This window comes from Notothenia coriiceps, unplaced genomic scaffold (assembly GCF_000735185.1).
Source record: "Notothenia coriiceps isolate Sejong01 unplaced genomic scaffold, NC01 NC01_scaffold00031494, whole genome shotgun sequence".
Classification (NCBI taxonomy): domain Eukaryota; kingdom Metazoa; phylum Chordata; class Actinopteri; order Perciformes; family Nototheniidae; genus Notothenia; species Notothenia coriiceps.
The window spans coordinates 482,028-494,575 of record NW_011364195.1 but is presented as its reverse complement, the minus strand read 5'-3'; the positions used below and the strand labels follow the sequence as shown (position 1 = coordinate 494,575).

At 41.5% G+C, this 12,548-nt stretch overlaps 1 protein-coding gene across 6 annotated transcripts in view; it reads right to left on the bottom strand.

The window, feature by feature from the left end:
* cald1a (caldesmon 1a) overlaps positions 1 to 12,548 on the bottom strand; it is a 54,360-nt gene that overhangs the window by 24,117 nt on the left and 17,695 nt on the right. For 5 of the 6 annotated variants that reach the window (XR_799946.1, XM_010787972.1, XM_010787974.1 and 2 more), the window contains exon 2: positions 6,292 to 6,377. Coding sequence is in view for 5 of the 6 variants with exons in the window: in XM_010787972.1 (XP_010786274.1) it covers positions 6,292 to 6,368 (77 nt within the window). In the remaining variant the exon portion in view is untranslated. Of the gene's footprint in view, positions 1 to 6,291; positions 6,378 to 7,306; positions 7,419 to 12,548 lie in introns of those variants that run through there. The other variant, XM_010787973.1, reaches the window with a different exon arrangement.

Below are 12,548 nucleotides of genomic sequence, written 5' to 3'. Positions count from 1 at the left end.
GTGTGCCTTGGCAGTCTCTGAGTTATTTATTTAGTTAAAGTTTCAGCTATTCTGTTTACAGTTCGGTCATCAGATTATTGAATACGATTTGTTAAAACACTGTTGTTTATTTTGTTAAATTTGTTCAAAATGTGTTTAGTTAATTTAATAATATATGTATTTTTGAATCAAGTATTCATCTTTATTGTCTTCATTGTTAGTTTCCACATGCCTAAAACAACCTCAAGCTAAATCTAAAAGTTGATGGCTAAATCAGAGCGTTTGAGAAATTGTGCAAGGCATACAGTAATAGTCCGAATAGTCGATTAATCGTTTCATTAATCGATAGATTAATCGATTATCAAATTAGTTGTTTGTTGCAGCCCTACCTCCGTGTGGACGGGCCGTTAGACGCATAGGATTTTAAGAACTTTTTATTCCCCCATCTTGCCCTGCTATTAACAGGGAGAAATCCATTGTAAAAACAAACCGCCCATATCCCTAAGAGAGCAAAATCCAAAGCGAGTGGATTATACATGTCTTTATTAGATGCAGTGGTTTAAGTAAAAGGGTGCGGCTGCATACAATCATCAACACAGCTCCATTGTTCACAGTGAAGTTGGCTAGTGCGCTACTGTATATTTATGTGCTTACATTTGATTGAAAGCTAAAAGTTGAGGCCTTTCTCTGGAGTAACTCTGGGAAATTCAGAATGTGAAATAGAAGAAGGCATGTTTAGGGGAAGAAACTACATCCAAAAAGTAAATTAACGAGACTACATTTGGTGTATTCTTCCAAAGTATTAAATCAGTTCTGCTGTGTTTCTGGCCACCTGACATCCATGAACTCAGCTCCATGCTTGATCTGTGTCGCCCCGACTGACCTTTACACTCCCACTGCTAACCACATGCCTAGCTACCTGACATCACAGCGCCTCCTTTGATGTCAGCCAGCAAAGCGTGCTATTGCATGTTAATTGCAACATGTGTGGTGAGCCAAGCTTCTTGGGTTTATGTGAGGTTTTACAGCTTGTGAACAACAATTTCCTTCTTTCTTTCCTTCCCCTTCACTGTTCTCTCTTCCTCCCGTTTCGTTCTCAGATGAGGAATGTTGTCAAAACAGAACAGATGAATCTGTCAACGCCCAATCTGGACCTGAGGGACATGACATCGGTGACGTCAGGCAATGATTTGCACATGTATTTGTGCTCGATTCAGATGATTCAGGATGTTTAAGGGTAGAAAACTAGTATAATCAATAATAATTAGACTATTTCTAGCCTTAAAACCTTTGTTTAGTACACTTTGTAACAACAGAAAAGGCTAAGATGTAGCAAAACAAAGAAGAAGTATATATAAGTTTTGTAACGAACAAGCTATCAATTGTCACTATGGGTGTAAATCACAAGTTTCCTCACTTTACAAAAATACCACAATCTGGTATATGCTGATATCAAAAAGTCTGCCATGATAAGATTTCAACTTGAATTCATTCAGGGGTCTGCGATCAATATGAGGTATAATATGCCTATTTAAAACAAGTTACATTTATATTAACTGCCAACAATAGACTATGAGGGTCTTTAGGAAGGATGTGCACACAGTCAGGAATAATGACACTGATGGACTATGGGGAATTTCAAAATAAAGGTGTATCTGAAACATGACGATATGTATTGATGTTTTGGCTTTGCATCAATGATATTGGATTGCTGATCATCAAATCGATACACGGATTCACACGCAGATTAGCAACAGAGTTCATTATCGGTCACACTAGACAAAGTAAAGCTACAGTACACTCACCCCTGTGAGTATCAAAGTGAGAAGGGTTTAAGAAAGAATTCTATTTTATTTTTTTTTAAGAATAAGAACGTGTCATTTCTTCTTTTTAAAAGTTAGTCTACTTTAATTCTTCCCTTCCACATCTAAGTCTTTTTCAATAACCTTCAAACTCTCATACTTTCCTTGCAGTAGAAAGTGCATTAACTCTTATTTAAATGTCAGAGCGAAATGTTTTTCCTGTAAAAAGAAAAATAAAGAAAACGTGAAACAACTGTCTTGACTCCCAAAGGAATATCCCAGGAACGGCACCACCAAATGTCATGAGAAAGAGAAAAAGACGACAGCTAAAAATGAAAAAAAAAAAGAGAGAGCTGTTGGTGACGACGACAATCTCAGGGTTAAAGATTCCTCAAAAGGAGAGAAGAACAACCTCCTAAAAGCTGAATTAGCATTCCTGTCGATCACAGCCTTTGCTAGAGACACGTACACAACCCTGATTTAATATCCCTTTCCTTGCCTAGGCCCCAAACTCTATCAGCGTACTGACACAGAAATATGGAGAGAGGTGAAAGCAGGGATAGGGAAAGAGCAAGTGAAATGGAGAGTGAGGATACAAAGGAAATATAAAGCGGGGAAGGAAAGGGTGTGCACGGAAACACAGGAGTAATCTGCAGATTTTATTATTTTGCTGCACAGAATGATTTGTAGTCACACTTCAAAACTTCATGTAGAATCGAATACAGACGCCACTTTCTTGGGTGGCAGAGTACAGTATGTAACGAAAGCAAATGGCATAGTATTGACTGACAGCTAATATGTACTTCGGCTATGTTACAGCTGAATAGGAAATTAAAAGACTAGCTACACATGTGTAGAAATTACAGTACAGAAAGTACAGGAAAGCTGCTCTAAGCATTCACAAAGTAACTGTCTGCGTGGACACGAAACATTGCCATCAGCGAGCCTATTAGGGAGAAAGATGTCTAAATATTATCTTTGCAGCGAAATATCTCAGAAATGTCAGTGAAAACAATTTGGGAAAAGCCCATGAGAAAATACTTCTTCACCCCTCCTCAAGAAGAGGGACAGAGGGAGAAAAGTAGAGAGGATGATCGAAAAGAAAAGCTGCTGTGTACAGAGGGGAGGTGAGAGAAGGGGGAGAGGGTGGGGGCTCCGCAGAAATGCTGACCCATTCCCACGCTGGCCTCTCTGGACTTTTTTCCCTTCCTACGGCCGGCCCAAAGAACCGCAACGTACCCCGTCTGTCTCCCTTCCCCACCCTCGATCTGCTGGTCTGACTCATCATTCTCATTTTACACTTTAAAAAACTACGATCAAAAATCTCCTTTCTGTGATTTAGAAGCTGACACACCACGTAGCTCAACCTGTCCCTTTAGTGCTGTATCTGTACGACCCCTCTCTTCCTGACAGAACCAACAGGTTTACGACGCAGGGTCATGTTTGGGGCGGTCCATTCACCCGGGGCGGGGAGTGTTTGGCACGGCTCATTCACGGAGGATGGGTGTTATTTCCTCGGCCCTTCCTGGTCTCTCAGGGGAAGGGGGCAGCACAGATGTAGAGGAAGAGGAGAAAAAGGAAGAAGAGAATAGAGCAGTGGCCGGGGGAGAGGCAGAAGGAGAATAAACAGAAACATTTAGGAAGGGGTGCAAAGGGAAGATGAGAATAATAGGTAAAGGAGAGTGATGAGAAAGAGAATTTAAACCGTACACAAAGTTGTGGGGGTTGTGTGCGTTTAGGGATTTTTCTTTGTAATTGTTTTTCTTGTAAACTAAGCATTCTATCACTGTTATAAAAAAAAAGACTATTTCAGGCACATACCCCTTGGTCACTGATTGACTGGGAACATTCCACATCCATGTTTCCCTTTTTTGGTAAAAAAAAAAAAAAAAGAAGCAATCGAAACATTCCTGTGTGTTTCATGAAACAGAAACGTACTTTAGCACTGATGATGAGCAGGGGAGCTGAAGAGCAGGAGAGAGTGTGAGAAACCTGTGTGTGTGTGTGTGTGTGGTGGCTTTAAAGAATAGAACAAGAAGTGAATTGAAGCCCATAGCGCACCTCTATATCAACAATGTTTTTTTTTGTACAACTATAACTGAGGCTGATGTAAGACAGAACAGGGAAGGCAACACACACACACACACACACACACACACACACACACACACACACACACACACACACACACACACACACACACACACACACACACACACACACACACACGTCGTTCTGAAGTGAATGGAGCTTGTCAAACCCTCACCTGAAGTTGATGACACACAAGCGATTTGCATGGTTAACTGAATGCATGCACTAGTATTTTGCACGTTTCCAGAGACTGTGGGACACGTACACACACACACACACACGTACACACACACACACACACACACGCACACACACACACACACACACACGCACAGACAATCTCACTGTCCCAGCATGTAGGAAACAGCTCATGGAGACCTGGCCAGTAAACACTTATAATAGCCAGGAATTTGGCATTTCTTCAGCAGTTATTATATGGCCCCACCACTCTCTCCGTCTCCTCACAGTGTGCTCAGTGATGGTTGAATGGAAGCAGGCCAATGAGACAACATGTGGTTTTGACTAGTCTGACCAAGAGAGGCATGTAAATATTGATTGTTTCAATATATTGGCATGAATGGAAACAATGTAGAGATGTAATCTTTTATCAATAACAGGAGCGGCGTGTCGTCTGCCAGCTTATTGCTGCTCCGACCAAATAAACAAACTCCTGCAGAGCTGAAAACGTAAAAGTCCGAGGCGCTTACAACTCTGGCTCTTTCTCACTCTCGGTCCATTTCTCCTTCGGTCAGTCATCTCTTCCCTCTGTAGGCTCTTATTAGTCTGCATTTTCTGCCAAATTCCATGTTCTCAGTGTATCATAAACACTCCAAAACGGCATAAATATTTCTAGCAGCAGGGGGTTTATGGGGGATTTTAAGCTATGAAACATAACAACGGCGTTAACCTTCACTTCAATCAGCTATTTAGAAGGCATCTGGGGAAATGAGGCATTAAAGTCTGAAAGGGAAAATATGCCAAGAGGGAGAATATCGCAAAACTGTTACACACACATTAAGATATTCACCCTGAAATGGTTCCCAAAGGTATAGATAAAGTCGCTATGGAAACAGTAGGTGCGTATGAGTAAGTAAGGCATTTTCTCTTTACAGTGTCCTCTTAAATTTGGTTATTAAAGAACAATCATGCAATATTTTTTATTTCTAAATGAAATCTAAGTCTACCTGTAACGTGACACACTCACAGACGAGGCTAATGACGTTCCATTCAACTCAAAGAAGCATTTTAGCATATTTGAGCTTATTGTTGACTTTTTTTGGCCCAAAAACTCGACCTCCGTTCACGTTGTTTTTCACCTAGAAGGCAGCTGTTATCAGTGAAAAGGATCTTATAAACACACCTCAACTATCTACCAAGCACTGACAGAATTAATAACTTTCTGGAGAAACATTTAAACGTAAAGGAAACATTTCCCTCAAGAGTTGGTGGAGACCAAAACAGAGCTAAAAGTAGATGACTCATTTGGATGAATGACTTAACCCTGAATTGTATAACCAAGTATATCTCCTTAACAAGTTTTGGATGCTGCAGAATTTCTTTTATACAAGAAAGGTTATTTGACTTTCAGCAAATGGCCCACACATATTCTTTATATCATAGAAATGTTATCAGAGAGAAACATCAGCAGTGGTCAGCTTGTTTCTCATCAGTGATGGAGTAGCTGGCTTGAACAAAACCTTCTCACAGATACATCAAACAGGTGAGTGACCTTGCTCGGTATCTGCATCCACATCAACCTCGTCCTTAATTGGAAGCCGAGCTGCAGCCCACATGGAGAGGCTTGAGTGAAAAGGCTCTATTAAATGCCTCCTTGGCACACCATGTATCAAGTTCTCGCAATAAAAAAAAACCCTTTTTACTAGCTTTGATTACTGCACTTGCCGTGTTACCGCTCAATCACAAAGCTGAAATGAACTTTAGCTTAATCAATTCCTCCCATTGAATCAAAGGAAGTTCACAAGGCCGCGGTATCTGGGAGAGAAAATTGGAAAGAGGGGCGGGAGGGCGCGATTGAACATTCCCACTTAAAGGTCATCTCTTTGCTTATCAGATTTCTTATCAACCTGTTTTTGCCTCCAGTCCAGGTCGGGGGAAGCCAATATTTGCTGAGTGATGCTTTTAAAGACCGAGGGGAGGGTCTAAGCCGTTAAAGCTGGCGCCCTGTTCCTGACTTGGCATGAACATCAGTGCACTGACAACCGGAGCCTCATTACACAACAGCAGCTTCACACAGCCAAAGATCTTAAGGGACAGCTAGTTCTGTGGCTCCAACTACAAATTAATCCATTGTAGAAAAGTAACTTTCTTTAAACACTTTCCGCTTTACGAGATCATTTATTGAAAAATCATAGTGTACTAATCTGCAGACGTGAATGACAGACAAGCAAACGGGTCTTACCGCTCGGCCTCCAGGCGCATTTCCTCTCGTTTCTGCCTCCTCAGCTCCCGGCGCTGCTCAAAGTCCATTTCCTCCATGATTGTGCCCTGAGGGATGACATCACCAAACACAGACATGTTGATTTGCTCACTTTCAGGAAGGCAGAAAGGAAGGAAAGGAAAGGAAAATGCATTCATTTAAGCATCCTGAGAGGGCTGGAATACTTGTTGAACAAAGCTTGAGTTCTCTGATATGTGGGAAGTACTGTATTTGAAATTACAATTCTTAAATAATAAAAAATGTAAACAGAGATTTGATTCTAGATTCAAAATGCCTTCACATATGGGAAATTTTTTTTTATTTCAGAGTTACCGTTACAGCCTAATCACAGCTGTATTATATTCCTGCTAATGCAAATGCAACATCCTGCTGCTGTGGCTTCAAATTTAAATCCTTTTTAGGGCGAAACATGGACAGCTTTTATTGTACAGCAGCCACAGGAAAGAACATGCAAACAGTTATTCTTCAAAACGGTCATTTTGCAGGTATTTTCATCATTTTTTATTATTGAAAAGAACAAAAAAAAAGTTGAGGCTCAATGAGGGTTTGCTGTTTCATTTAACCACTGTAAGCACGGTTGTTACCAAATCGACGAGGCATAAAATCCTAAAGATAATAACTAACATCTTTCTACGCACAGTACGCATCAGAAGTGTGTGGTCGTGAAAATGTCCGTCTCAGATGCAAACTTGCCTGAAACGATACCCAGAAACTTTGGTGGACAACAGAGGAATGAGGAAGAGAAAGAAAGAAAGAACCCAACACAGGATGTTAACTCAATCAGTTAAGAACAACTCTCACTAAAAATACCCCAGTGGGTTACGTGACTGCACTGAGGACCAAGACCACCCAGGAGCTGTGAGCCTCCCATCATACATCCTCAAACAACATCTTCTAAAACAGTGGAAAGTGGCAGAAAATAAGATGCTTGAGAGGATCATTTGAAGAAACAAAGGAAGAACGTTGACTGTCATACCTTGAATTCAAACAATTGTGTTTTCCTTCACACCATACCAGTGTCTCACAATGCTCTCTCCAAGCAGACAATGCTACAACATGAAGTAAGAGTCTCCCACAATCCGGCTTCAGCTGACAGAAAAGGCAAATGCTTGTTCCCTTCCCCTCCCTGCTAGTCCCTCCCTCCATCCTCCAGTGACCTCCTTCCTTCTTTCCCTTAGCCTAGCCCCCTTACTCCCTCCCTCCCTCCCTCCCTTCGCCGTCTCCTCTCCCTATATCCACTGCTAACTTTTCCTGTTCTGTGCCCACATGTCAGAGCTTGGCTAAACTCTGTTCTCGGGACGTGACTCGGCTCTTGAGGCTAGCTTCCTGTGTGCTACAAGCGTGCTTTTTTCCGTGTATCTGCACACCGGAAAGGTTGAAAGAGAGCCTCTTCACACATCTGTATATAAGTATGCATGCACACAGGCACGCAGCGTTACAGCGTTTCCGTGCATGCATTCACACTGAGCAATAAGCATACTAATGAGAATGTACACACGGACAGGAAACACACAGCGAAGCTAAAAGAAAAAATGCATGACTGAGGGATCCTACTCCCCCTCCCCGTGCATCTTCTCACCCAGCCCCCCCCCCCACCCCCTTTACCCTATTTGAGCCTGTACAGTAAACACAGCTTCGTCTCCCCCCGCTATTACACTGTAAAAGCCACTGTGACTCGGAGGAGGGAGAGATATTTTAAATACCGCAAAAATGCACTCTATGTTTAGATGCACTCTGAGTATTATTTGCGAAACGACGGGGGAGGTGGGGGAGGAGATTTAATGCGGGGCTATACAACCGTAATTAAGACGAAATGAGCGCAATAAGTAAAACCGACAAGGCCTCCAAACATCACCAGTCTAATCACATACTTCCTAGAAGCAGCGACGCCAAGGGAGACAAAGTTATTAGCAACAAAAGCACGGCGGCATGTACATTTGCAGTTATTGTTGCAAATAATGCGTGATTTATGCAGCGGAGGAGACTGGGTTTTCATTTGGTGTTCAGGTTTGTTAGAAGAAAAAAAATAAAGAGTTATAGATCGTTTAAAAACATGCCATTTAAAAAGTAAGTTAGAATGAAAGTAGGTTTGTGATCGCAGCGGGCCATATATACGTGAGTTTACATGAATCATAAACCTGAGGTAATTATATTTGATTTATGGTGTATGAACAGGGCTGTGAAATGAATGCAAGAGTGAGTGAGTCACATTGTCTCGTCTCCACGTGGGAGAGCACCGGGAAGAAGAGGAAGCCTGTGGCTCGCAGACAAGGCCCTCAGTAAGACGTAGAAGTGTAACGGTTGTGTATATCACTGGAGGGACCACCCGCACTTTGCAAAAAGCTAACAGAGGCAGAACGAGAGGAAGACAGCATTCCATAAAGTTGAGCAACCTGGAGTCGCACGTTTGGGACTTTTCCAGACTTTTAGCCTGTCTTAGCACGTCCACTGTAAAACCTCTTCTTCTGCCTGTTTGACCATTTCTCAAACCTGCATCCATACATCCTGCCCTCACTTCTTATTCTGTCTCTATTGACTCCCCTCCTCCTCCTCTTTCTCCTCCCCCCTCTTCTACAATGGCTATAATGACACATTTACCAGTCAAATTACTACCTGTCGAGACTGCCAGACCCTGGCACAGAACCCAGTGACTAAGTGCCAGCCTCTTAAAAAGCCTTAAAAGCCAAGTTGATATTATCCTGACAGCCACTGGGATTACACCCCCCCTTATAATGCCTCTATCTTCTCACGAAGTCTTGGGTTAAAAGGACCAAAACAATGGGCCCCTATTGGACAAATGAGGCACGAAGTAGATCAAGCAGCAGTCTGGGAGTAAAGCTGAAGAATGGGCCAGCAGAACGTCTATTTTTGGTCTTTGGTGAAATGTTCCTAACGCTGGCTTTGCATTCTTCTAAGTGGAGCTTTTTGGTCAGATTTTGTAACTGTGATCAGTCAGAGCAACCATCTCCTCACCACCTTAAGACAAACACATTAATCTCCACATTATGGCTATGGAGCTATGCGAGGAATGCTTGTATTTAACCTCTGATTTTAGCAGAGGGGACTTGAAAGAGCCTCCAATTACTCACTCAGATTCCAGTTAAAGACAACTCCTCATTTGGAATTTCCTTTGTGTGCAGTGATGGTTTTAGTTGCTAAATAAAGGGAATGAATGTGAAGTAAACAAGTCAAAACTAGCTTTACGCACCCTGTATGCTTTTAGCTGTGAGGTTGGCAAATAAAGGAACAATGGTTACTTGTTGCAGCTGGTGGTTACAAGGATTAGTCACAAATCAAATGTATTTACTTTATATTGAAGTGACCTTTATGACAGTACAAATAATACTGTCTACTTTCTAGTCTCAAACATGTTGGAATACAAACCCTTTTTATAAAGATTTTACATCAACCCCATCCCCTTAACAGAACATGTCTAAAGGCAGAACTCACTGAAAGGCGTGAAAGCCATCAATTAAGTCAATTGATGCTTAGACTAGTGCTTATTTTGCTTTTTAGAACAATAGGTGTACTTCAAAATGTATGCATATGTGCATTTGAGCCAGCCATGCTAACAGCCCTGCGCGGCTTTGCCTGTAAGCCAATAATCATCGAGCTATAATGCTTACATGTTAATGTTAGGGAGACCTATAATGTTAACAATGTTCAGTAACAAGCACTTTTTTACTTGTTATTATCATCTAATGCCACATTTCAACTGACTTGCACGCTCTACTCTAATAGACTTTTTTTGGAATAGTACATGGAATTTTTTGGTACCGAAGTTTCAAGCAGCTGAGCCGAAGAAGGTTGAATCAAAACACCGCTGCCCTCTGATTGGTCAAATAGAATTGTCAATGATAAAAAACGGACTATCCTGAACAATCCCCTAATTTTCATTAGCAGAGCCTGAGTCAATAGTGATATCAATGCATATATTTGTTGAAATGGAAGCCTGCAAATTACAGCGTAAAATGATGTAGATATTTCTCTCTTTGGTTTCCAATGAATGGACTCAGTGTTGTGTTATTACTGTAGTTTTATGAGGCACCGCTACGGCGATAAGCTGATCACCCCTGCTACATTAAGAAAAGTGAGCATCGGTTACACAACAGTGCCAACAACAAGTCTGCAGTTAACAATCGGTACATCATGAACCCTTTAAAAACATGAATGCTGCATTATGAGAGGAGAGGAAGATTTACATCTCCAGCAGCAACAGAGCCACAGCTGTCCAGGTGTCCAGGTGAAGAGAGGTATTCCAGTTATTTGGAATGGGAAGGTAACACGGACACAAAGCCCGGTCTTTCTAGTCTTTGCATCAATGGAAGGAAATATTTCGTCCACCTGCTACGGTTGGTATGTTGAAGAAGTTTCACTATTTTACCGGTCACTTACCGTTTAACTTTCAGAAATAATATGCTGCCGTGGAGGCTAGCTGACACAGGAGATGTCAAAGCTATGTGAAACATGCCTTTTGTAAAAGGATACACAGAAATAAATGGAATAAGCTATCGTTGTGTATTGTGGAAAATCAGGCCTGAAAAGTAAGCAGGAGGATTTCAGTATTTTGACATGTGCCGTCTTCACCTATCAATACTCGGTCAGTCAGACTAAAAATGTCAGGGCTTTTGTCAAAAGTTAGAACAGGACGAAATTACAGTTCAAAACGTTGAAGCTTTTATTATGACAGCCTCTCTTAAAAACAATCATAGGTCTCTCTGTTTTTGCTAAAAGTCCCCTTATCTTTGAGGTCCTCTGTCAAGCTTTCTTGGAAACAAAGTTATATTTACAATCAGGTTTTCTTGCATTTTCTTGCCTAACATAACATTTGCAAAGCTGTTTTTTTTTTGTTGCATTGCTTGCACTCAATTTGGCAAAATCTCAGTATTCTTGTCCACTGGCTTTTTTCCGGTTGTATTGCACTACTAGTGTTTAACAACTTTAGAAAGTATTGCACTGAAACACATAATTAAAGAACTCATACTTAGAGGGTTTCAATTTTCAGTGCGTAGGAGTTGACTAACACTATGGGAATTAAACAGCTAACACAGACACGCTCCTCCATTTGCATTCAGCTGTTGACAAACTACTTTCAATTGTCCATTTATGGGATACCTACATGAAAGGCAACAAACCCACACTTAAACCAGAAAGGTCCTTTGGTTCAGAATAAGCAAATATTTACTGCATCGCTAAATATTTTGTGAAATAATTATCATATTTTTTACTGTTTTATTGCACAGATAAGCTTCCGCAGTAACACAGGGAGAAGAGGGGAATAAAGAGAGGGAGATAATGCATGCCTGTAGGTCGTGCACACTAACAGCTGTTTTAGCTGAGGCTCTGGGGACAGTTTGAGTAAACCTAACGTTTTCTGCACGGGTAAGGAGTCTCCGGAGATTAGTCTGACAGGGCGGGTAAAATATGCTCAGCCTGTGTGCCAGTATCACGATAAACATTATTTAAATGTATAAATGTGTGTATTGATGTAAATGTGTGCGTGGTCATTTGGCACGGAGGAAATGCTTATGACAGATTCTCTGTATCAACTTTACGGGATGTGAGAATGTATGTTTTTACAAGTGTATTACTGAAAGTACGTATGGCCACCGCAAGAACAGTATGTGTGTTTATGGTACGGTAAATGTGTGATATCCATCACCACCTACAGCGCTGTGTTTGGAAAGCTGGCCTTGTGGTTGTGGTTCCCTGCGCTATGCGTCTCCTCTCACACGTCCAGGCCTCGGCAGCATTAACACGTTTACAGTCCCAGGATGCGGAGCGGCGCTGGATGAGCATTCATAAATTCACTGGAGGTTTTTTGGCGCACCAAGGCCAAGATTTTTTTCTTTCTTTCCATCCCCGCTCGTCCATCTCTGCTTCATCCGTCATCTAGTGTCGCTTTTTCTGCCTGCCTTTCACAGCCTGAACAGATACTCTGGTGGGTTGGAATGAATGAAGGATACTATGTATTGCTAGAGATGTCCTGACCCGATCACGTGATCGGGGATCGGAGCCGATCACGTGATTTTCAAAAGATCGGACGAAAAAAATAGGGGATCGGGATTTTTTTTTTTTTTTTAAAATACTTTAAAAAAAAATTGTATTCAATGTTACAAAACAAAAATGACCACGTTCAAGTCTTAAAGTCATCCTGAGGCCTTAGGTTTGGTTTCAAATTACACAACATCATGTATGTGTTGCTTCTTTGGGGCTTG